This window comes from Bos indicus x Bos taurus, chromosome 10, assembly GCF_003369695.1.
Source record: "Bos indicus x Bos taurus breed Angus x Brahman F1 hybrid chromosome 10, Bos_hybrid_MaternalHap_v2.0, whole genome shotgun sequence".
NCBI classification, from domain to species: domain Eukaryota; kingdom Metazoa; phylum Chordata; class Mammalia; order Artiodactyla; family Bovidae; genus Bos; species Bos indicus x Bos taurus.
The window spans coordinates 4,076,695-4,102,833 of NC_040085.1; the positions used below are offsets into that span (position 1 = coordinate 4,076,695).

The 26,139-nt window shown below is 38.9% G+C and overlaps 1 protein-coding gene and 1 non-coding gene across 2 annotated transcripts in view; both read left to right on the forward strand.

Moving 5' to 3' along the window:
* The window catches only part of JMY (junction mediating and regulatory protein, p53 cofactor), an 81,483-nt gene that overhangs the window by 31,050 nt on the left and 24,294 nt on the right, over positions 1 to 26,139 (forward strand). The window contains exons 3-6 of the mRNA XM_027552945.1: positions 12,196 to 12,346; positions 15,804 to 15,973; positions 19,872 to 20,037; positions 20,531 to 20,718. Of these exons, the coding sequence (XP_027408746.1) occupies positions 12,196 to 12,346; positions 15,804 to 15,973; positions 19,872 to 20,037; positions 20,531 to 20,718 (675 nt within the window). The remainder of the gene's footprint in view (positions 1 to 12,195; positions 12,347 to 15,803; positions 15,974 to 19,871; positions 20,038 to 20,530; positions 20,719 to 26,139) is intronic.
* TRNAC-GCA lies at positions 6,618 to 6,689 on the forward strand. Its single transcript has one exon. It is a non-coding gene; the product is annotated as a tRNA-Cys (tRNA).

Below are 26,139 nucleotides of genomic sequence, written 5' to 3' on the forward strand. Positions count from 1 at the left end.
ATTATAAAATTTTGCTGAGAGAAATTAAAGCATACCTAAATAAATGGGAGATAGACCATGGTAATAGATTGGAAGAAAATCTATTAACAGTAGTCAGTTATATTCACATGTCAGCTCTCAGTGGATCTGTAGATGCAAATTAAAATTCCAGTAGGGTGGAATTTAAAATAGACCTGTGGTTACATATTCAGTTAGTTTTTCAAAAAGGTACCAAGGCAGTTCAGTAGGGGGAAAGAATAGTCTTATCAACAAATGCTGCCAGAAGTGGATATCTATATAGAAAAAATGAACCCTAGTCTTCCTTATGTTACACCATACACAAAAATTAATTTGAATACATCTTAGACTAAAACATAAATCTTATAATATAAAACTTTTATAAGCAAACTGCGAAAGGTTTTACAGTCTTTGGGAAGGAAAGGCAAATGTTTTTTTAGATACAATGCAGAAAACTTGGGCCGAAAACTAATAAAAAGAATGATAAATTGGACTTCACTAAAATTAAATATTTTGCTATTTGAAAGATTAAGGAAATGAGAAGGCAGGCCATACACTGAGACAAAATAACTTGTAATATCAATATATCTGAGAAAGGAACTATGCAACTCAGTAAGATAAAACCCCCAAATTTTCAATATGAGCTAAATATTTAAAAGGACACAAAGAAATGGCCAATAATCACATGCAGAGATGCCCAACACACTCACCAAGGAAATACAGATTGATACCAGAGTAGGACACTGTACACACTCACCTAGGAAATACAAATTGATACCAGAGTGCAACACTGTACATACTCACCTAGGAAATACAGATTGATACCAGAGTGTGACACTGTACACACTGATTATTCAGGTGAGTGTAATGGAAATATTTTGGCCCTCCCAAATAGTAATGAGGATGTAGAGTAACTGGAATATTCATACATTGCTAATAGGATTTTAAAGTGGTACAGCCACTTGGGCAAACAGCTTGACAATTTCTTCAAAAATTAAACATATACAGTTAATCTTTGAACAGCCCTTGGGTGTGGTTCCAGTACCTGCCATTTATACCAGAATTCTCAGATGTTTAATGGCAAAATAGCTTTCCAGATCATGGTTCCCCATCTGTGGATTCAGCAACAGCAGATCTTACAGCACTGTAATATTTGTCAGGGAAAAAAATCTGCATAGAAGTGGACTCATGCAGTTCAAACCTATGTTGTTCAAGAGTCAACTGTACGTATCTTACAACTCAGCTGTTTGTCTCCTAGTTACCTATACAAGAGAAATGAAAACATCTGTTCACAAAAGAAAAAACTTGCCAGTGTTTGTGCCAACTGGATTCCTGGTAGCCCCAAACTGGAACAGCTCAAATAACCATCAATAGGTGAATGAGTAAATAAAATGCGGTATTTCCATATGATAGAATAATATTCGACAATGCAAAGGTGGTCTTCCCTGATGGCTCAGTGGTGAAGAATCCACCTGCCAATGTAGGAGACGCAGGTTAAATCCTTGGGTCCGGAAGGTCACCTGGAGAAGGAAATGGCAACCCACTCCAGTATTCTTACCTGGAAAATTCCATGGACAGAGGAGCCTGGCGGGTTACAGTTCATGGGTTCGCAGTCAGACATGACTTAACAGCTAAACAACAACATAAGACACAGCAACAGAGACACACCTCAAAGTCATGCTAAGTTGAAGAAGCCAGATACAAGAGAATATATACTGTGTGAAGGGATGAATGGCAAGGTGGTACTGGAATATTTTGGAGGTGACAGAAATGTTTTGTATCATGATTGTAGTGGTTGTTTCTTGGGTTTATGGCAATCAAAACTCATCAAATCACGTACTTTAGACAGATTGATTCACTTGATTATATGTAAATTAATTAAATCCTGATTAAACAGCTTACAAAAAGTTGTGCTGAGCGAAAGATGCCAGACACAAAGTATAAACTACACCTCCATTTACATGGAATTCTAGAAAATTGTTCTGAGGAGTTGTTGCCTGTGGTGGGGCCGGGGAGATTCTCTGAGAGGAGCAGATGTAACAGTCCTTTGGAGAGATTGATGTATTTTAAATCTTGATTATGGTGGCTGTTAACATGAGTATAAAACTTTGACAAAATTTATGTTTAAAACATGGGTACATTTTGCTGTATATAAATTATAACTCAGGTAATTTTTTAAAAGAGGAATGAGCAAAATGTACAAGTTTATGTAGAGACACAAAATGAGGCGATCAACATAGCCTGAAGACATACAGTAAAAGAGGGATTAGTGAGCTTCACTATTGAAGAATAAGAAGTCAGTAGGAAGTGAGTATACATGTTTGTATTAGAGATTGAAATTGAGACTATTCCATATATATATAAGAATAGGAATGATATAATAAACAGGCATAGTACTTGGGTTTTTAGACCCAGTAAATTATTCAAACCTTATTGAATCACCAGCCCAGCACCATGTGTGGAGGCCAATAAGTGTCATGGCTGGGACTGGAGCACATTTGACTGCAAAGCCTGTTCTATTAGTTTTTCCACTGGGTGTGAATTGTTTGGTATGCCTCAGGTCTAAGGATTTGTAGGAGAGAAGGTATGGTCAGGACCTAGAAAGCTGTATCATCCCATGGAGTTTGACCTTTACTCTTTAGCCTCATCCCTTTCAGAAGCTCCCAGACTTTAATGTACTGGTTCTTTAACATGTGAAAAATGTGAGCCCCAGACAGGGAGCGTCAGTATTGTTAGAAATACAGATTCTTAGGCCTTACCTCAGATACCCTTAACCGAAACTCCAGGGAAGAGCTCAGCCATCTTTGTTTTAACAAGTCTTCCTGGTAAGTAGGACACACTGTGCAGTTGAGAGCCGCATGTCTAATAAAACCTGAAACAGCTGAGGCTTGGAGCACACTGAATTCTGAGATACCTTCACTCTGGGCCTCAGCTTTCTCATCCGTAAAACAAAAATTAAACTAGATGATCCTTGGGGAGTTACCTGGGGGTCCAGTGACTAGGACTTTTCACTGCTGGGGGCCAGGGTTTGATCCCTGGTTGGGGAGCTAAGATCACACAAGCCGTACAGCATGCCGCCCCCCGCCCCCACCCCCGCCAAAGGAGAGAGAAGCTTAAATAAATAAGTAAAAGTAAATAAACTAGATCCTCTCTAGATTTTTAAAGACACCCAGTGTCTTAATGAGTCACAGTGAGTTCACCTACTGATAGTCTTCCTGGATTAACCATAAGCACTTCAAACACATTGTCCAACTTATTTTTAATAACTTGCTGAAAGCACATAAGTTAAAAACTAGAAGGCATCCTCAGCTTTTCCCTCCCCTTTGCATCCTGTCATATCATTTAGCAATTTGACTATTTTCTGGTTGTAATTTGAATATACTCTTCTTCCTCTACCCTTCCCCTCCCCCAGGGAAATCTGTAGGTGTCTTTGTGTGAAATAGAAAAAGACACCCATCTCCACACTATTCCAACAGACAAGTGGGCATATGCAGCAGTACAGATGGCTTGGCCAACCTCCTGGTTTTGTGCAGCGTGCAATTTTTACGTCATTGGACCACTATATACTCTACTGTGTACATTGTGAAATATATAGTGCTTGCTTGTTTTGTTGTTCAGTTGGTAAGTTGTGTCCAACTGTTTGTGACCTCATGGAGCCCCTTTGAGCCCACTAGAATCTGTCCATGGGATTCTCAGGCAAGAATACTGGAGTAGGTCGCCATTTCTTCTCCAGGGTATCTTCCCTACCCAGGGATCGAATCCACATCTCCTGCTTGTCAGGAGGGTTCCTTACCACTGAGCCCCACTATACATTATATGTAAGCACTATACATATAGTGCTTACCACTGTACATTAAGATACTTATCTCTCACCTGAACTATTTATTGATTTCCTTATCTTTAGATGCCTTTTACCTTCAAAAATGCATCATTTCATACTCTTTCCTGAGGATATTACATTTTACATTTACTTTGAATGTAAAAATGCATGAAATACATGATGCCGAATCTAATTATGTCATCCTGTTAATCAAGAGTCATATAACTCCTAGGCCTGGAAAATTCACATTAAGATCACCACTACATCAGTATACTGACAAGTTTATCTTTGCATTTGTTTTACCCAAGAATCAGAGTGCTTTTTAAAAAAGTACTATCTCAACAATAGAAGTAACACTTAAGCATCTCATATAAAACCCAGTATCCAAGCTAGTAATGTACTTTATAATAAGTAATTCCTTGCCAAGAAATCTGTGTTTATAAACTAGTCTCACTATCCTAGCTACCTAAACTGACACATACTTTTTTCCATGTTAAAAACAGACACTGTTTTCTTTCTGGCCCTGAAATTGACAACAGAGGAGTCACTGTTTTTAGCACATGACCCAGCTGACCAGTGCTGTGCATCTTTGGATTCGCCAAGTTAGGAAAAGAACTCAGTATCCTAGCTTAACGTCTTCAGTACAATAAACTATAATCACATTTTTAAACAGTAGGCTGTAGCATTAGCTACTGAGTTTTAGAAGTCAGTGAAAACACAGCATTTAAAAAGCATAGCATGTTTCTCTTCTGTGTATTTGGGTATATATGTGCGATGAAGGTAAAGATAATCCAACAACAAAGTACAGGTTATCTCCAAATACCAGATTTTTTATATTTTTTTATTTCTCATTTCTGTACAGTGTTTAACTATGCAAGTAAAAGTTTCTATCTTCATGATCTGAGTTAAGATTTTTGAATTACGAGCACTGCTCATTCTGTTTATTACATTTTCTGTACCACAGTTGGGTTTGTTGGGATCTAACTGGAAGATCAAACCAGTTATTTCAACAGAGAACCATAAGGCAGCTCTCAGGTACCAGAGTTAATTGCAGAAACGGCCACCACTCCTAGGATTGGGGGTTACAAAGGGAAAAGGTGAGGATAGGCCCTATGAAGCTGACCTCTGAGGAAGAAGACTGCTGTTTGAGAGAACCAGACCCCTGGGGATAAAGCACTGATGGACTGGTGCTGCTTTGTCTTGGGCACACACAGTGAGGCCGGTTCTGCAGAGCTTAAAAACTGCAGACTCGTTTCTGTTAACTTCTTGAAGAAGGTACTAGATGCTGAGATTAAAAAGCGAGACTGGAATGATGATCACAGAACAGCAAACAAGAAAGTCAAGTGACAAAGATAGGAAGACGCAAGGTGTCTCTTTCCTTCAACTCTGAAATCTCCTCCAGCCCTTCCTCCTGGCAAAGGATAAATGTGGTTTTCAGAGCCCGAATCCTAGCATCACAAGGCAGAAGGCTGAACTTGGAGGTGATAGAATCCAAATACATTTTGACTTTCAAAGTCAGTGAAAAACTGTAGCTAACCTAAATTACAGTCTTAGGTATAATAACCAGACGGAGTTTAGTCATGTCATTGAAAGGGACTTCTGTCATAACATGCTGAATAAGAATTTAAGTTTTGCTGCAGTGATCAATTTATTAAATCCTTTTTTCATATTTGTGAATCTTTTGCTTTTTAACTTGTTTTAAATTGCAACAAATGAAAGCACAAAACCTTGATGGTTTTATTACAGAAAACAAGTTTTCTAGACTCTTACATGCAAAAAGTCTAAATATGCCACCTACTGCTGAGAATGCCACAGTGGCTTCCAGTTGCTTGTCACGTGCAGCACAAGCTCCAGAGCCTCCTCATGGTGATCATAGCCTACTTGTCTAGGCTTATCTTCCTCTACCTTCATCTGTTTTACCTGAACTCCAGGTAGGCTGGACTGCTCTCTGTCCTTTACCATACATTGAACTTAACTTGCCTCAAGGCTTTTCTCAGGTTAATTCTTATCTACAGCACGCATTTTGGGTGATTCTCTTTTCCCATATCCTCCCCATGTAACTGTCAAAATCTGACCCCTCCTTCAAATCCTTCTGCAATTTATGGACTTCAGTAAAGTTTGTTTGTCCTGATCTAAACAGCTAAATGTGTTCAAAGATTATGGTATCATAAATTCAGTTCAGTTCATTCACTCAGTCGTGTCCGACTCCTTGCAACCCCATGAATTGCAGCACGCCAGGCCTCCCTGTCCATCACCAACTCCCAGAGTCTACTCAAACTCATGTGCATCGAGTCGGTAATGCCATCCAGCCATCTCATCCTCTGTTGTCCCCTTCTCCTCCTGCCCCCAATTCCTCCCAGCATCAGAGTCTTTTCCAATGAGTCAACTCTTCGCATGAGGTGGCCAAAGTACTGGAGTTTCACCTTTAGCATCGTTCCTTCCAAAGAACACCCAGGACTGATCTCCTTTAGAATGGACTGGTTGGATCTTGCAGTCCAAGGGACTCTCAAGAGTCTTCTCCAACACCACAGTTCAAAAGCTTTTTAGTTCCTCTTCACTTTCTGCCATAAGGGTAGTATCATAAATTACTTTTCAGAAAAGGTTTTAGTCAATTTATAGTTCCACCAGCAGTATATTATGTGTCTCTTGTCTCACCGTGACCTCACTAACCCTAGTTAGTCTTGTTTTTAATTTTTGCTTAGTAATTTTTCTAAATGGTTTGTCATCCTACCATCTAAAAACAATCAGAAGGTTGTGTGTTCATGTCACGTTGGGGTCAGAGTGGCTTTTTTTAGGGGCTTCCCTGGTGGCTCAGATGGTAAAGCGCCTGTCTGCAATGCAGGAGACCCAGGTTTGATCCCTGGCTTGGGAAGATCCCCTGGAGAAGGAAATGGCAGCCCACTCCAGTGTTCTTGCCTGGAGAATCCCATGGACAGAGGAGCCTGGTGGGCTAGTCTGTGGGGTTGCAAAGAGTCAGACACAACAGAGCAACTCCACTTTTCATCTAAAGACAGCTGTTCCTCCCCTCTTCTCTACCAATTTATTTTTAACTGGGTTCTTTCTTTTTTACTTGTTATTTTATATTGGAGTATAGGTGCTTTACAAAGTTGTGTTACTCTCAGATGTACAGCAGAGTGATTCAGTTGTACATAATACATATATCTGTTCTTTCTCAGATGCTTTTTATAACTGGGTTCTTTCTTCACAGGAGAAAACATAGGTTCTCCCTCTAACCTGCTCCATGGCCTCCCATTCAAATAAAGCGTAGTGCCTACCCTTAATAAGCCTTATTCCCTTCTCCTATTCACTTACACAGATTTCTGAAAAGAGAGTATTTACACGTTTCTGTATCTCTGTCCTCCTTAAAAACATGTATGGAAGTGGAATTTTATTCACTCTTTCAGGAAATATTTTAGATTACCTAGTTCATGCCAGGCAGCATGCTAGTGAAGAGCAAGCAAGCAGAGATACTGTGCATTCTTTGCCCTCACGGAACATTCAGAGTGGGAAGCAGGTGATATAAAATAAAATACGAGTGTGATAAGAGGTAAGAGCCAATCTGATCACACGGACCACAGCCTTGTCTAACTCAGTGAAACTAAGCCATGCTGTGTAGGGCCACCCAAGATGGGAGGGTCATAGTGGAGAGGTCTCACAGATTGTGGTCCACTGAAGAAGGGAATGGCAGACCACTTCAGTATTCTTGCCTTGAGAACCCCATGAACAGTATGAAAAGGCAAAATGATAGGATCCTGAAAGGGGAACTCCCCACGTTGGTAGGTACCCAACATGCTACTGGAGATCAGTGGAGAAATAACTCCAGAAAGAATGAAGGGATGGAGCCAAAGCAAAAACAGTACCCAGTTGTGGATGTTACTGGTGATAGCAAGGTCTGATGCTGTAAAGAGCAATATTGCATAGGAACCTGGAATGTCAGATCCATGAATCAAGGCAAATTGGAAGTGGTCAAACAGGAGATGGCAAGAGTGAATGTTGACATTCTAGGAATCAGCGAACTAAAATGAACTGAAATGGGTGAATTTAACTCAGATGACCATTATATCTACTACTGTGGGCAAGAATCCCTTAGAAGAAATGGAGTAGCCATCATGGTCAACAAAAGAGTCCAAAATGCAGTACTTGGATGCAATCTCAAAAACGACAGAATGATCTCTGTTCGTTTCCAAGGCAAACCATTCAATATCATGGTAATCCAGCCTACACCCCAACCAGTAACACTGAAGAAGCTGAAGTTGAACGGTTCTATGAAGACCTACAAGACCTTTTAGAACTAATACCCAAAAAAGATGTCCTTTTCATTATAGGGGACTGGAATGCAAAAGTAGGAAGTCAAGAAACACCTGGAGTAACAGGCAAATTTGGCCTTGGAATACGGAATGAAGCAGGGCAAAGGCTAATAGAGTTCTGCCAAGAGAACACACTGGTCATAGCAAACACCCTCTTCCAACAACACAAGAGAAGACTCTACACATGGTCATCACTAGTCAACACTGAAATCAGATTGATTATATTCTTTGCAGCCAAAGATGGAGAAGCTCTATACAGTCAGCAAAAACAAGACCCGGAGCTGACTGTGGCTCAGATCATGAACTCTTTATTGCCAAATTCAGACTTAAATTGAAGAAAGGAGGGGAAACCACTAGACCATTCAGGTATGACCTAAATCAAATCCCTCATGATTATACAGTGGAAAGTGACAAATAGATTCAAGGGACTAGATCTGATAGATAGAGTGCCTGATGAACTATGGATGGAGGTTCGTGACATTGTACAGGAGACAGCGATCAAGACCATACCCATGGAAAAGAAATGCAAAAAAGTAAAATGGCTGTCTGAGGAGGCCTTACAAATAGCTCTGAAAAGAAGAGAAGCGAAAAGGAAAGATATAAGCATCTGAATGCAGAGTTCCAAAGAATAGCAAGGAGAGATAAGAAAGCTTTCCTCAATGAACAATGCAAAGAAATAGAGGAAAACAACAGAATGGGAAAGACTAGAGATCTCTTCAAGAAAATTAGAAATACCAAGGGAACATTTCATGCAAAGATAGGCTTGATAAAGGACAGAAATGGTATGGACCTAACAGAAGCAGAAGATATTAAGAGGTGGCAAGAATACACAGAAGAACTGTACAAAAAAGAGCTTCACGACCCAGATAATCACGATGGTGTGATCACTCACCTAGAGCCAGACATCCTGGAATGTGAAGTCAAGTGGGCCTTAGGAAGCATCACTATAAACAAAGCTAGTGGAGGTGATGGAATTCCAGTTGAGCTATTTCAAATCCTGAAAGATGATGCTGTGAAAGTGGTGCACTCAATATGCCAGCAAATTTGGAAAACTCAGCAGTGGCCACAGGACAGGAAAAGGTCAGTTTTCATTCCAATCCCAAAGAAAGGCAATGCCAAAGAATGCTCAAACTACTGCACAATTGCACTCATCTCATATGCTAGTAAAGTAATGCTCAAAATTCTCCAAGCCAGGCTTCAGCAATATGTGAACCATGAACTTCCAGATGTTCAAGCTGGTTTTAGAAAAGGCAGAGGAACCAGAGATCAAATTGCCAACATCCGCTGGATCATGGAAAAAGCAAGAGAGTTCCAGAAAAACATCTATTTCTGCTTTATTGACTCTGCCAAAGCCTTGGACTGTGTGGATCACCATAAACTGTGGAAAATTCTGAAAGAGATGGAAATACCAGACCACCTGACCTGCCTCTTGAGAAACCTATATGCAGGTCAGGAAGCAAAAGTTAGAACTGGACATGGAACAACAGACTGGTTCCAAATAAGGAAAAGGAGTACGTCAAGGCTATATATTGTCACCCTACTTGTTTAACTTATATGCAGAGTACATCATAAAGAAACGCTGGGCTGGAAGAAGCACAAGCTGGAATCAAGATTGCCAGGAGAAATATCAGTAACCTCAGATATGCAGATAACACCACCCTTATGGCAGAAAGTGAAGAGGAACTAAAAAGCCTCTTGATGATAGAGTGAAAAAGTTGGCTTAAAGCTCAGCATTCAGAAAACTAAGATTATGGCATCTGGTCCCATCACTTCATGGGAAATAGATGGGGAAACAGTGGAAACAGTGTCAGACTTTATTTTTGGGGGCTCCAAAATCACTGCAGATGGTGACTGCAGCCATGAAATTAAAAGATGCTTACTCCTTGGAAGGAAAGTTATGACCAACCTAGATAGCATATTCAAAAGCAGAGACATTACTTTGCCAACAAAGGTCCGTCTAGTCAAGGCTATGGTTTTTCCAGTGGTCATGTATGGATGTGAGAGTTGGACTGTGAAGAAGGCTGAGCGCCGAAGAATTGATGCTTTTGAACTGTGGTGTTGAAGAAGACTCTTGAGAGTTCCTTGGACTGCAAGGAGATCCAACCAGTCCATTCTGAAGGAGATCAGCCCTGGGATTTCTTTGGAAGGACTGGTGGTGAAGCAAAACTCCAATACTTGAGCCACCTCATGCGAAGAGTTGACTCATTGGAAAAGACTCTGATGCTGGGAGGGATTGGGGGCAGGAGGAAAAGGGACGACAGAGGATGAGATGGCTGGATGGCATCACCGACTCAATGCACATGAGTTTGGGTGAACTCCAGGAGTTGGTGATGGACAGGGAGCCTGATGTGCTGTGATTCATGGGGTGGCAAAGAGTCGGACACGACTGAGCAACTGAACTGAATTGATCTGAAGAGGTAAGAAGAAAAGGTATTTGTTACACTGAAGAGCTTATACTGGCTATAACATTGAGCCAGGGAAGACATCCATGAACCAGTAATTGAGCTGAGATCTGAAGATATGGTGGGAATTCATAGGCAGAAGGAGTTTGCCTGTACTCCAGAACTGTTGTTGCCAAGTTCATGCTGTTAGGTCCATGAATACTGGTGTTGTATCTACTTGACCCCTAAGCAGTGCTTGATAGAGTTGGTTTCTCCTCCATTGAGTCTTCCGACTTATGTGTTGTGATTTCTTACATGAACTGATTCACTGTCATTGCTTTAAATGTCTTCTACTGTGTCAAGGGTGTGTGTATGCTAAGTCGCTTCAGTCGTGTCCAACTCTTTGCGACCCCATGGACTGGAGCCCTTCAGGCTCCTCTGTCCATGGGATTCTCCAGGTGAGAATACTGGAGTGGGTTGCCATGCCCTCCTCCAGGGGATCGTCCCAACCCAGGGATCAAACCCACAGTTCTTATGCCCCCTGAATTGGCAGGTGGGTATTTTACCACTGGCGCACCTAGCAAGGGTATCCAAGGGTACTTAGAATTAAACTTAACATATATAAAATGAAATTCTTGACAATTCCATGTACATATTTTTTCTTGGTAATCCTGGAATCATTTTTCCCTCTATTTGGAAGACTGTTTCTTTAAGGAGCAGTATATTATATACTATATTATATAGTATTATATTATATACTATATTGTTGCTTCAAGACTAAATGAAATCTTATAGACTGTTCTTTTGATTTCTGTTCCTTTAGTTGTACTGTTTAAAGAGTATGACCCTCATTATTTCTACTTTAGAAATTTGCTTACTTGATCAGTTTTTAAGTGCACCAGGGATGGACTAACATTTTTCACTATAAAGTTTTTCCCGATCATCCTAATATTGGTGTTACTAACTTAACTGTTTAATTTTTAATCTCTTTCTCGGTATGTGGTAAAACACTACAGAGTATACAGAGGGTCTGTGGCTGTTTCCTGAACTGTACCTTTACTCCATATTAACATACCTGTGTAGTGCTTTTCTGTACTTTGATATTAATATTGTTACTTCTGTGACATTCACCTGGCATATCTCTGTCCATTACCTGATTTTCAACTTTTCCTTTGTCCTTTCATTTTAGCTGTGGCTCTTATAAATAATATGTAGCCAGTTTTTCTCTGTTACTTACTTATTGCAGAGTCCTTCAGTAGGCAGATAGGCTTATTTTTTATATACTGTCAACCTTATTTATTTATGTTGATGATTAAATAAGTACTTTATTGGCACAAATAATTCTTAACCTAAAAATATAATTATCATAAAGGAGGAAATAAAAATTTTCCAGCACCCCAAAATAATTAGTCAAACATTTTGTTCTGTGTTCTTCATTTATATATATATAGAAGAGAGAAGGCTAAAGAATCCAATAGAGGAGGAAAAGGGAAACAGGTTTCTGTATTAACTGTCTTCAACATTCTTGTTAATTTAATTGTTTTGTAAATTGATAGCATTTCCTCAAGAGCAGAGAAAAGTAAATATTCTTTTAGTACCAAGAGTACCTGACACACAAAGTTCAGTAGATGTTTAAGGAATGAATAGAGAAAGAAATTATTTTTTCAGTTTTTCTTTTTTCTCTGTAAAGATTTCTATGGAAAATGACTACCTGGGCCCCCGAAGAATTGAAAGTCTACAGAAAGAGGATGCTGACTGGCAGCGGAAAGCCCACATGGCCGTGCTGTCCATTCAGGATCTTACCGTCAAATACTTTGAAATAACAGCTAAAGCTCAAAAAGGTGAGTTTCCCAGTACAGTTATCCTTGTTAGGTATTTTTAAAAGTGAGTGGAGGTTTTTTTTCTTAATGAGTCGTTTAAATGTTTTTTGTTCACAATAGTTATAGAAAAGAATATAAAGACCCTTCAATCCTAGCAGTTAAAGAAGATCACTATTAAGTTAAGGTATATCCTTCCAGTCTTTTTCTAGGCATTATGTGTTAACATATACTCACCTGTAAAATAATTAAAAATAATGGGTATTTGTATAACAGATGACAATTCTGACAGTAAATGTTTACAGTTATAGGGTTCACAGCTTAAAGGCAAAATTCCCAAGAAGACTGCCTTCCCTTCAGACACTACTTGCAAATTTGGGATGTCCACAGGCCATCTGTACTTCTAAACAGTAGACTACAAATTTAGTGGTTCTGCTACAGCCCTTTTAAGTTTGAAAAATTCACTACAGTGACTCAGAGAACTCAGGAAAACATAGTTCCCATTACAATTTATAAAAGATAGAAATCAAGGGTTTCCCTGTGACTCAGTGGTAAAGAATCCGCCTGCCAATGCAGGGGACACAGGTTCTATCCCTAATTTTTGAAGATCTTGCACACTGCAGAGCAGCTAGCCCCGTGTGCCATGACTGTCGAGCCTGAGCTCTAGAGCCCGGGTGCTGCAGCCACTGAAGGCCGCACACCCGAGAGCCTGTGCTCCACAGTAAGAGAAGCCACCTCAGCGAGTGCACCTCTAGTGCACCACACAGGAGAGCAGCGCCTGCTCGTGCAGCTGGAGAAAGGCCCGCACAGCAGCGAAGACCCAGCATAGCCAAAAATAAACGAGGAAACTTCTTTTAAAAAGATAGAAATCAAGCCAAATGAAGAGATACATATGACAAGGTCTGTCTGTCTAGGTCCATTTCTTCCAACTCCTTTCCATAGGAGGCCACAGAACTCTCCACCACTCTCTGAGAAGCAGTTTGAATTATTCATATTCATATAGAGCATTCTACATTCATAATTTTCTGCATTACCTTCATATTCCTGAGCTGTTGGAAAATAATTTCCAGTGAAGTGAGCAGCAGTTAGGTGGAAAAATACATCTGTCAAGAGATGTTGGTAGACAAAGTATTGACTAGCTCTTATAGTAGGTAACAACATGAGACTGAATTAGGACAGAAACTGCTCTATATACATAGCCCTTAAGTGGAAAGCAGAGAAAAGGCTCCAGACTATTTTTGCTTTTACAGAATGTTTAGCTTTATTAAGTTGTGATTACAGATTCCGGTGAAAATCAGGGGAGTAGCAGACTAGGTATTTAAGTAACTAGTTTAACTCTCCTTGATTTTTAAGTCACCAAAACTCTTCAGTTTCATATATCTGTGTTGAAGGTGTTGATAATGCCACCATGCCTATTCTGTAGGATTGCTAGGCAGATAAATAGAATATATGGAAAAAGTACTTTGAAATAAACATAGCATTGTGTTAATCTGAGTGATTGTGGTTGTGTGCATGAGGGAGAGAAGAAACAAAACAGACCACGTATTTGGTTAATATTGCTATGTAAAGTGAGAGAAACACTTGAGTACATATTATCCTCTCATTTAATTTCCACAAGTCTTCCAAGGAGGTACTGTATTTCCTTATGTTTATCATTCAAGGGAATTTAGCCCAAGAGCAGGTAAGTTTCTGCCTTAAGTTACATGTTGATGGGTACAAGTGAGAATTTAACTCCAAGCTGTCTCCTAACCCACTGCTGCTGTTTTTGCCCCTACATTGCACTGCTGTATTGATACTACGGTTGCATAAATATTGTCATACATTTTTTTAAAGAGATAGGCAGAGATTTAAAATGGCAGAATCATTTGATATGTAGGCAACATAAGTAGATGTTATTTGTTAAACCCTAAAATTAAGGATCAGATTAATGTTCAAATATGTTAGCAGTTAAAGGCCACAGAAAAAGAAACCAAAAGAACTATATTGAGAGACGATTCTGAGTAAGTAGATTGCTCATTTGTCATAAGAACTCAATAGATTTTTAAGATTAAGTCAAGAAATAGTAATGTTCTTGAATGCAGATAATTACCACGAACAGGTTCCAAGTTGGTTGCATCTGGTCATTGGGACTAAGGGTGGAGGGAGGGAGTTGAGCCCAAGAAATTATTCTTTCCACTTTCAGCTTCTCTGTACAATTTTAATTTTTAAGTATGTTCTAGTATCTTGCCTAGAAAATCCCATGGACGGAGGAGCCTGGAAGACTGCAGTCCATGGGGTCGCTGAGGGTCGGACACGACTGAGTGACTTCACTTTCACTTTTCACTTTCCTGCATTGGAGAAGGAAATGGCAACCCACTCCAGTGGTCTTGCCTGGAGAATCCCAGGGACAGGGGAGCCTGGTGGGCTGCTGTCTCTGGGGTCGCACAGAGTCGGACACGACTGAAGTGACGCAGCAGCAGCAGTATTACTGTAAAAAATTTTCTGAGGCAGATGTTATTGAGATACTTTTTGCAAAGAGAGTTATGATGTATTGAAATACAAAAGTATTAATCACTTAACCTCTGAGCATAAGAAACTACTAGAGAATGTATATTGACCTAAAGAGTATATTAGATACTTCATAATCAGATTGCCTGCCTCTTTTATGTTACTTAAAACATGTTTCTGACCTGTTAATCAGAAGGGACATAGAATGGTTGGATTCATTGTATAAGGACCCAAGATGAGCCAGCACCACACTGTTATCAGTTAAACAGTTAACTGATATCAGTTAAAACTTATTTAACTGGAAGATATTATCTGTTTGAGTGTCAAGAAATGTTTCCTGGATGAGGCCTCTGTTGTGGCAAACTGGAAGTTTTTCTTTTTTTGTATGGTGGCCAGAAATTGGGTGTCTTCCTTGGGGCTTAACTGTACTCCAACAGTAACCTTAGTGGCATAAGTGTCATGATAATGTCTAGACACTTATTTCACCCTATATCATATCATTGAAATACATTTGAAGAACTCAAAAAGGTACATGAATTTAAATAATTTTTAAATAACCTTTAATAGTTATGGTTCTGATTTCAAGTAACATACCTCAGAAAAGGTATGAACCTTCACAGAATAAAGTTTTATAGAAATTGTGAAATTTAATAATACTGGAAAATGTGAAAAGAATATTTTTAAGTAAGTTTTAAAATTAACCTGAAAACTTAAGTTTCATCTTGAGAAAGTTATTTCTCGGGATGATTATTTAAAATTCTTATTGGAGACATTAGAGAAAATCTAAGATAGTATTGATTTATATAGGTTATACGTATTTTATCATGTTATAGGTAATCTGTCATGAACCGGTATAGGTAATTTATCATGAGGGTAGGATTTATGTGCTTATCTTTGAGTGGGTGATCAGTGTGATCTTAAGACTTCCAAATTCTTGAGTATCAAGTTGTTTCATGTCTTAATGTCTCAATGTCCTTTTTAAAATTATCAATAGCTGTGTATGATCGAATGCGAGCAGATCAGAAGAAATTTGGTAAAGCGTCATGGGCAGCAGCCGCTGAACGTATGGAAAAACTTCAGTATGCAGTTTCTAAGGAGACTTTGCAGATGATGAGAGCTAAAGAGATCTGTTTGGAACAGAAGAAACATGCTCTAAAAGAAGAGGTAACAAAAACCATAAGAAAGATATATTTAAAATTATTTTTAATTTAGATGTGCTGTATTTGGTACAAGACTTAAATTTTTCTGACCCTCCTGGCAGCACTGTCTTCATGAGGTGATGATAACTTTCACATTGGGGCCTATGATAGAATTCGAGTTTTTGCATTTTCACAGCATCTGAGCGTGACTGTAGGCAGCAATTGTTAACAATTGTTAAAAGAAAAAGGGGCACTCATTTCCTATCTCCCCTTCAACTCTCACCACACCTTGGCAACTATTTTCTCTCTTTAGATTTGCTATTCTGGACATTTTATGTAAATGAAATCATAAGACATGTGATTTTTTTTTTAATGCTTTTCACCCCACATAATATAATGTTTTCAAACTTCATCCATATTGTGGCATATTTCATTGCTCAGTCTACTTCTTTTTCAAATGATACACCACTCTATAGTTACACCACACTTTATGTGTTCATCAGTTGATGAACTTTTGGGTTCTTTCTATTTTTAGAGCTCTATGAATAAAGCTGTTATGAACATTTTAGACAAGGTTTTCCTTTATCTTGGTGTGAAATGCTATTTAACCTATTGAGGAACTGCCAGACTGTTTTCCAAACAGCTGTACCATTTCCATCCTCATTAGCAGTGTACAAAATGATAGAATTTCTCCACATCTTTCTTTACATTATCACTAATACTGTCTTTTTTGTTTTAGCCATCCTGGTGGGTGTGAAGTGGTGTCTTGGGGTTTTGATTTGCATTTCTCTGATGGCATTTATGTCTAGTATCTTTTTGTGTGCTAAATTGGCCACTTATATGTCATCTTTGGAGAAATTTTGATTCAGATCATTTGCCCATTTAACTTTTTTTTCCATGGCCTGTGGATCTACTGGAAAGCTAAGAAGCTTCATAATTTCTTTACATATTCCAGAGACAAGTCTTTTATCAAATACATGATTTGTAAGTATTTGCTCCCATTCCGTGGCTTGACTGGATTGGCTTCTAGTATGTATCTGTGAAAGTTGTACATTCTACTCTAGAGAAGAACAAAATGTCATCACTGTTTTTATTAATATAGCTTTATGTAAAACACATTGCTTTATGAATGTGCCTATGCATGTCTAACTCTTGTTTAAAAAAGACTGTATGAGGTAATCTATAATATATTATGGCTCTGATCTAGAAAGAACTTTTGTTAATGGATTTATTTTTCCCTCTTCTTTTTTGCTACTATTGTTAAAGGAAAAGTTAGAACTTGTTCTGAACTTTTTCACACTATTCAGAATCTCTTACAGATTTTAGCTCCATCTCTTCTTCATCTGAGGCATTTCCACTCTAACCTTCTTTTCTATTTAGCTTTCTCCTTTATGTTTCTAGATGTTTCTCAAGTTCTAGAACTTTAAAACTTGAAATACTAGCATTTTATTGACTCTGAAATAGAGTGCTACTCTTTATCACACTGACTAGCTTTATTCTAACCAGGATGAATAGTACTAACAACATAGGGTGCCTAAAAGAGCTGCAGAGAGTTAGGTTTATAACTGTTTGCCATTGCAAGAACATTTCTTACTGGAATTGGTCTCTTGTGGTAGACGAAGGGCGAGGCTGAAATGGGCCAGGGAGTTTGGCATTTATCAGTGGGGTCATTTTCCCTGGGGTCATCCCAGTACCATAATAGTCTGTTTTGAATGTTCTGGATTATGTTTGAGTTCTTCAAAGGATTTGGTAAAACTGTTTTTACCAAAAGAGTTCCAGAAAAACATCTATTTCTGCTTTATTGACTATGCCAAAGCCTTGGACTGTGTGGATCACAATAAACTGTGGAAAATTCTGAAAGAGATGGGAATACCAGACCACCTGACCTGCCTCTTGAGAAACCTATATGCAGGTCAGAAAGCAACAGTAACTGGACATGGAACAACAGACTGGTTCCAAATAGGAAAAGGAGTACATCAAGGTTGTATATTGTCATCCTGCTTTTAACTTATCCTGTCATCCTGCATTTAACTTATATGCAGAGTACATCATGAGAAATGCTGGGCTGGAAGAAGCACAAGCTGGAATCAAGATTGCCAGGAGAAATATCAATAACCTCAGATATGCAGATGACACCACCCTTATGGCAGAAAGTGAAGAGGAACTAAAAAGCCTCTTCATGAAAGTGAAAGAGGAGACTGAAAAAGTTGGCTTAAAGCTTAGCATTCAGAAAACTAAGATCATGGCATCTGGTCCCATCACTTCATGGCAGATAGATGGGGAAACAGTGGAAACAGTGTCAGACTTTATTTTTGGGGCTCCAGAATCACTGCAGATGGTGATTGCAGCCAAACTTTTACTCCTTGAAAGGTTATGACCAACCTAGATAGCATATTGAAAAGCAGAGATGTTACTTTGCCAACAAACGTCCGTCTAGTCAAGGCTTTGGTTTTTCCAGTGGTCATGTATGGATGTGAGAGTTGGACTGTGAAGAAAGCTGAGCGCCAAAGAGTTGATGCTTTTGAACTGTGGTATTGCAGAAGACTCTTGAGAGTCCATTGCCTGCAAGGAGATCCAATCAGTCCATCCTAAAGGAAATCACTCCTGAATATTCATTGGAAGGACTGATGCTGATGCTGAAACTCCAATACTTTGGCCATCTCGTGCGAAGAGTTAACTCATTGGAAGAGACTCTGATGCTGAGAGGGATTGGGGGCAGGAGGAGAAGGGGACGACAGAGGATGAGATGGCTGGATAGCATCACCGACTCGATGGACATGGGTTTGAGTGAACCCCGGGAGTTGGTGATGGACAGGGAGGCCTGGCGCGCTGCAATTCATGGGGTCACAAAGAGTCAGACACGACTGAATGACTGAACTGAACTGAACTGAACTGGACTTAATACAGTCCATGGAATTCAGGCCAGAATACTGGAGTGGGTAGACTTTAGCCTCTCTAGGGGATCTTCCCAACCCAGGGATCGAACCCAGGTCTCCCACATTGCAGGCGGATTCTTTACCAGCCCAAGAATACTGCAATGGGTAGCCTATCCCTTCTCCAGTAGATCTTCCCAACCCAGGAATCGAACCGGGGTCTCCTACATTGCAGACAGATTCTTTATCAACTGAGCTATCAGGGAAGCCCTGATAAATTATGGGGAGATGTTTTTAAAAATGTTGATATGTTACATCTCCTTAGGTTATTTTAAAAACAAATACTTCTTCCAAATGTGACAGTGGTACATTCCATGATACAAAGCTGAACTTCGAATAACTTTTAAATTAACTTTGAAATATTAAATATCACCCGGGGAAGCAAAATCCTATTTGATTAAGATTTTAACTACACTTTAGAATAAGTACTATTCTTTTTAATTTATCTTCTTTTTAACTGAGTCTTGATTATAACCTCTTTTTAGGTCACAGACTCTTCTGCTTGTAAATTTGAAAGCTAGAAACACTGTACTCAGAGGAAAAAAATACATGTACACACAGCTTTGTACACAAATTTAGTAGGTTGTCAAGTCATCTGTAACTTAAGATGACTTAGGTCACCAGTCACTTCCCTGGTGGCTCAGAGGTTAAAGCGTCTGCCTGGAATGTGGGAGACCTGGGTTCGATCCCTGGGTCAGGAAGATCCCCTGAAGAAAGAAATGGCAACCCACTCCAGTACTCTCGCCTGGAGAATCCCATGGAGGGAAGAGCCTGGTAGGCTACAGTCCATGGGGTCGCAAAGAGTCGGACACGACTGAGCAACTTCACTTCTAAGTCATCTGTACCTGAGCCATTGACCCCAGATTGTCTGCTGGTGTTCAGTTGCTTCATGGATTTACCCTGTCTGATCAGTTAGAATATATTTCCAAACATAACTTGATTTTTTGTTCTCTCCAACTAGATATGTCCTTATTTTTATTTTCAATGCAGATGCAGAGTCTACAGGGTGGTACAGAAGCCATAGCTCGATTGGATCAGTTAGAAGGTGATTATTATGATCTGCAACTTCAGTTGTATGAAGTGCAATTTGAAATCTTGAAGTGTGAAGAGTTACTGTTGACAGCACAACTGGAAAGCATCAAAAGACTTATATCAGGTATGATGTGTATCTAACAACACAAGTCCACAAAAATACTTCTGAACGAATGATGGAATTTCCCCATGTATTTGTTTGCTTGCTTAGGAAAAATGTACATGGATACTAGCTTTATTTCTTCTGTTGAGGCTAAAAAAACTTAATGCAAAGTCAAACAATGATTTAGTAGAGGTAGCAGTTCAACTATGATCTTACCTTTGTAAAGTACTTTCTAACTTGCTTTGTTGCTTCAGCCAGAATCTGTACTCTCAAATTTTTAATTTGGTAGACAAGGTTCATAGCTTCTTACATTGAACACTTAACTGTGTGCCAGATAGTGGCACACACATCCCCCCTCTGAGATGTATTTCCCAATAATCACAGTTTTACAGAGAAAGTCAAGAGGTAATGGCTTTGCTTGAGGTTACAGAATTAGTGAGTGGATCAGAGTTCCTCTGTCTGGCTCCATAGCCCATGCTCTTAACCATTGCCTCTTGTTTCTGTTTTGTAACAGAAAAGAGAGATGAAGTAGTATACTATGACACTTATGAAAGCATGGAGGCCATGCTGGAGAAGGAAGAGATGGCAGCGTCTATGCATTTTCAGAGAGAAGAACTACAGAAACTTCAGCAGAAAGCACGCCAGCTGGAGGCAAGACGTGGACGGGTTTCGGCCAAGAAAGCATACCTCAGAAATAAAAAGGTATAATTGCTTGACTGTAACCTTAATTTACATCTTGCTTTTATTCACTACTTAATCCTTGACCCATATCTAATAATTCTAACCTGATTTGTCACTAATACTTGCATATATTTTAAAACTGAGTAAGAATAATGTCTTCTCAATACTCGAGCCATTATATTGACATATGGTTGTTAGAGAATTACCCTCTTAAACATGTTAGAACAACCAGTGGTGATGTGCTGTTTGCCTCAGCCACCCAAAGGTGATTCTGCTTGGGCATGACTACAGGACTCTATGTAATGCAAATCCTGGCTCCTTTTTATTTAAGGAGGCCAGGGGTGCTCTATAATTAAGTTGACTGGTTCTAACCTCACTCTTCAAGGAAATTTTTATTTATGTATAAAAGAAATTCAATTTCCATGCAAATAGGGACCAAAAGAAAGCAGGAGTAGCAATACTCATATCAGATAAAACAGACTTTAAAACAAAGGCTGTGAAAAGAGACAAAGAAGGTCACTACATAATGATCAAAGGATCAATCCAAGAAGAAGATATAACAATTATAAATATATATGCACCCAACACGGGAGCACCACAGTACGTAAGACAAATGCTAACAAGTATGAAAGGAGAAATTAACAATAACACAATAATAGTGGGAGACTTTAATACCCCACTTACACCTATGGATAGATCAACTAAACAGAAAATTAACAAGGAAACACAAACTTTAAACGATACAATAGACCAGTTAGACCTAATTGATATCTATAGGTCATTTCATCCCAAAACAATGAATTTCACCTTTTTCTCAAGCGCACATGGAACCTTCTCCAGGATAGATCACATCCTGGGCCATAAAGCTAGCCTTGGTAAATTCAAAAAAATAGAAATCATTCCAAGCATTTTTTCTGACCACAATGCAGTAAGATTAGATCTCAATTACAGGAGAAAAACTATTAAAAATTCCAACATATGGAGGCTGAACAACACGTTGCTGAATAACCAACAAATCACAGAAGAAATCAAAAAAGAAATCAAAATTTGCATAGAAACGAATGAAAATGAAAACACAACAACCCAAAACCTGTGGGACACGGTAAAAGCAGTCCTAAGGGGAAAGTTCATAGCAATACAGGCACACCTCAAGAAACAAGAAAAAAGTCAAATAAATAACCTAACTCTACACCTAAAGCAACTAGAAAAGGAAGAAATGAAGAACCCCAGGGTTAGTAGAAGGAAAGAAATCTTAAAAATTAGAGCAGAAATAAATGCAAAAGAAACAAAAGAGACCATAGCAAAAATCAACAAAACCAAAAGCTGGTTCTTTGAAAGGATAAATAAAATTGACAAACCATTAGCCAGACTCATCAAGAAACAAAGGGAGAAAAATCAAATCAACAAAATTAGAAACGAAAATGGAGAGATCACAACAGACAACACAGGAATACAAAGGATCATAAGAGACTACTATCAACAATTATATGCCAATAAAATGGACAACGTGGAAGAAATGGACAAATTCTTAGAAAAGTACAACTTTCCAAAACTGGACCAGGAAGAAATAGAAAATCTTAACAGACCCATCACAACCATGGAAATTGAAACTGTAATCAAAAATCTTCCAGCAAACAAAAGCCCCGGTCCAGACGGCTTCACAGCTGAATTCTACCAAAAATTTAGAGAAGAGCTAACACCTATCCTGCTCAAACTCTTCCAGAAAATTGCAGAGGAAGGTAAACTTCCAAACTCATTCTATGAGGCCACCATCACCCTAATACCAAAACCTGACAAAGATCCCACAAAAAAAGAAAACTACAGGCCAATATCACTGATGAACATAGATGCAAAAATCCTTAACAAAATTCTAGCAATCAGAATCCAACAACACATTAAAAAGATCATACACCATGATCAAGTGGGCTTTATCCCAGGGATGCAAGGATTCTTCAATATCCGCAAATCAGTCAATGTAATACACCACATTAACAAATTGAAAAATAAAAACCATATGATTATCTCAATAGATGCAGAGAAAGCCTTTGACAAAATTCAACATCCATTTATGATAAAAACTCTCCAGAAAGCAGGAATAGAAGGAACATACCTCAACATAATAAAAGCTATATATGACAAACCCACAGCGAACATTATCCTCAATGGTGAAAAATTGAAAGCATTTCCTCTAAAGTCAGGAACAAGACAAGGGTGCCCACTTTCACCATTACTATTCAACATAGTATTGGAAGTTTTGGCCACAGCAATCAGAGCAGAAAAAGAAATAAAAGGAATCCAAATTGGAAAAGAAGAAGTAAAACTCTCACTATTTGCAGATGACATGATCCTCTACATAGAAAACCCTAAAGAGTCCATCAGAAAATTACTAGAAATAATCAATGACTACAGTAAAGTTGCAGGATATAAAATCAACACACAGAAATCCCTTGCATTCCTATACACTAATAATGAGAAAACAGAAAGAGAAATTAAGGAAACAATTCCATTCACCATTGCAACGGAAAGAATAAAATACTTAGGAATATATCTACCTAAAGAAACTAAAGACCTATATATAGAAAACTATAAAACACTGGTGAAAGAAATCAAAGAGGACACTAATAGATGGAGAAATATACCATGTTCATGGATTGGAAGAATCAATATAGTGAAAATGAGTATACTACCCAAAGCAATTTATAGATTCAACGCAATCCCTATCAAGCTACCAACAGTATTCTTCACAGAGCTAGAACAAATAATTTCACAATTTATATGGAAATACAAAAAACCTCGAATAGCCAAAGCGATCTTGAGAAAGAAGAATGGAACTGGAGGAATCAACCTACCTGACTTCAGGCTCTACTACAAAGCCACAGTTATCAAGACAGTATGGTACTGGCACAAAGACAGAAATATTGATCAATGGAATAAAATAGAAAGCCCAGAGATAAATCCACGCACATATGGACACCTTATCTTCGACAAAGGAGGCAAGAATATACAATGGATTAAAGACAATCTCTTTAACAAGTGGTGCTGGGAAATCTGGTCAACCACTTGTAAAAGAATGAAACTGGACCACTTTCTAACACCATACACAAAAATAAACTCAAAATGGATTAAAGATCTAAACGTAAGACCAGAAACTATAAAACTCCTAGAGGAGAACATAGGCAAAACACTCTCCGACATACATCACAGCAGGATCCTCTATGACCCACCTCCCAGAATATTGGAAATAAAAGCAAAAATAAACAAATGGGACCTAATTAACCTTAAAAGCTTCTGCACATCAAAGGAAACTATTAGCAAGGTGAAAAGACAGCCTTCAGAATGGGAGAAAATAATAGCAAATGAAGCAACCGACAAACAACTAATCTCAAAAATATACAAGCAACTCCTACAGCTCAACTCCAGAAAAGTAAACGACCCAATCAAAAAATGGGCCAAAGAACTAAATAGACATTTCTCCAAAAAAGACATACAGATGGCTAACAAACACATGAAAAGATGCTCAACATCACTCATTATCAGAGAAATGCAAATCAAAACCACTATGAGGTACCATTTCACACCAGTCAGAATGGCTGCGATCCAAAAGTCTACAAATAATAAATGCTGGAGAGGGTGTGGAGAAAAGGGAACCCTCTTACACTGTTGGTGGGAATGCAAACTAGTACAGCCACTATGGAGAACAGTGTGGAGATTCCTTAAAAAACTGGAAATAGAACTGCCTTATGATCCAGCAATCCCACTGCTGGGCATACACACTGAGAAAACCAGAAGGGAAAGAGACACGTGTACCCCAATGTTCATCGCAGCACTGTTTATAATAGCCAAGACATGGAAGCAACCTAGATGTCCATCAGCAGATGAATGGATAAGAAAGCTGTGGTACATATACACAATGGAGTATTACTCAGCCATTAAAAAGAATACATTTGAATCAGTTCTAATGAGGTGGATGAAACTGGAGCCTATTATACAGAGTGAAGTAAGCCAGAAGGAAAAACATAAATACAGTATACTAACGCATATATATGGAATTTAGAAAGATGGTAACAATAACCCGGTGTACGAGACAGCAAAAGAGACACTGATGTATAGAACAGTCTTATGGACTCTGTGGGAGAGGGAGAGGGTGGGAAGATTTGGGAGAATGGCAATGAAACATGTAAAATATCATGTAGGAAACGAGTTGCCAGTCCAGGTTCGATGTATGATGCTGGATGCTTGGGGCTGGTGCACTGGGACGGCCCAGAGGGATGGTATGGGGAGGGAGGAGGGAGGAGGGTTCGGGATGGGGAACACATGTATACCTGTGGCGGATTCATTTTGATATTTGGCAAAACTAATACAATTATGTAAAGTTTAAAAATAAAATTAGAGAAAAATAAATAAAAAAAAAAAAAAAGAAATTCAAAAAGGCAAAATGGTTGTCTGAGGAGGCCTTACAAATAGCTGAGAAAAGAATAGCAAGGAGAGATAAGAAAGCCTTCCTCCCTGATCAATGCAAAGAAATAGAGGAAAACAATAGAATAGTAAAGACTAGAGATCTCTTCAAGAAAATTAGAGATACAAGGGAACATTTCATGCAAAGATGGGCACAGTAATGAATGGAAATGGTATGGACCTAACAGAAGCAGAAGATATTAAGAAGAGGTGGCAGGAGTACACAGAAGAACTATACAAAAAAGATCTTCATGACCCAGATAACCACAATGGTGTGATCACTCACCTAGAACCACACATCCTGGAATGCGAAGTCAAGTGGGCCTTAGGAAGCATCACTACGAACAAAGCTAGTGGAGGTGATGGAATTCCAGTGGAGCTATTTCAAATACTAAAAGATGATGCTGTGAAAGTGGTGCACTCAATATACCAGCAAATTTGAAAAACTCAGCAGTGGCCACAGGACTGGAAAAGGTCAGTTTTCATTCCAGTTCCAAAGAAAGGCAATGCCGAAGAATGTTCAGACTACTGCACAATTACACTCATCTCACACGCTAGCAAAGTAATGCTCAAAGTTCTGGAAGCCAGTCTTCAACAGTATGTGAACCATGAAATTCCACATGTTCAAGCTGGATTTAGAAAAGGCAGAGGAACCAGAGATAAATTACCAACATCTGTTGGATCATCATAAAAGCAAGAGAGTTCCAGAAAAACATCTGCTTTATTGACTATGCCAAAGCCTTTGACTGTGTGGATTACAACAAACTGGAAAATTCTTCAAGAGATGGGAAATACCAGACCACCTTACCTGCCTCCTGAGAAACCTGTATGCAGGTCAAGAAGCAGCAGTTAGAACTGGACATGGAACAACAGACTGGTTCCAAATTGGGAAAGGAGTACATCAAGGCTGTATATTGTCACCCTGCTTATTTAACTTATATGCAGAGTACATCATGTGAAATGCCAGGCTGGATGAAGTGCAAGCTG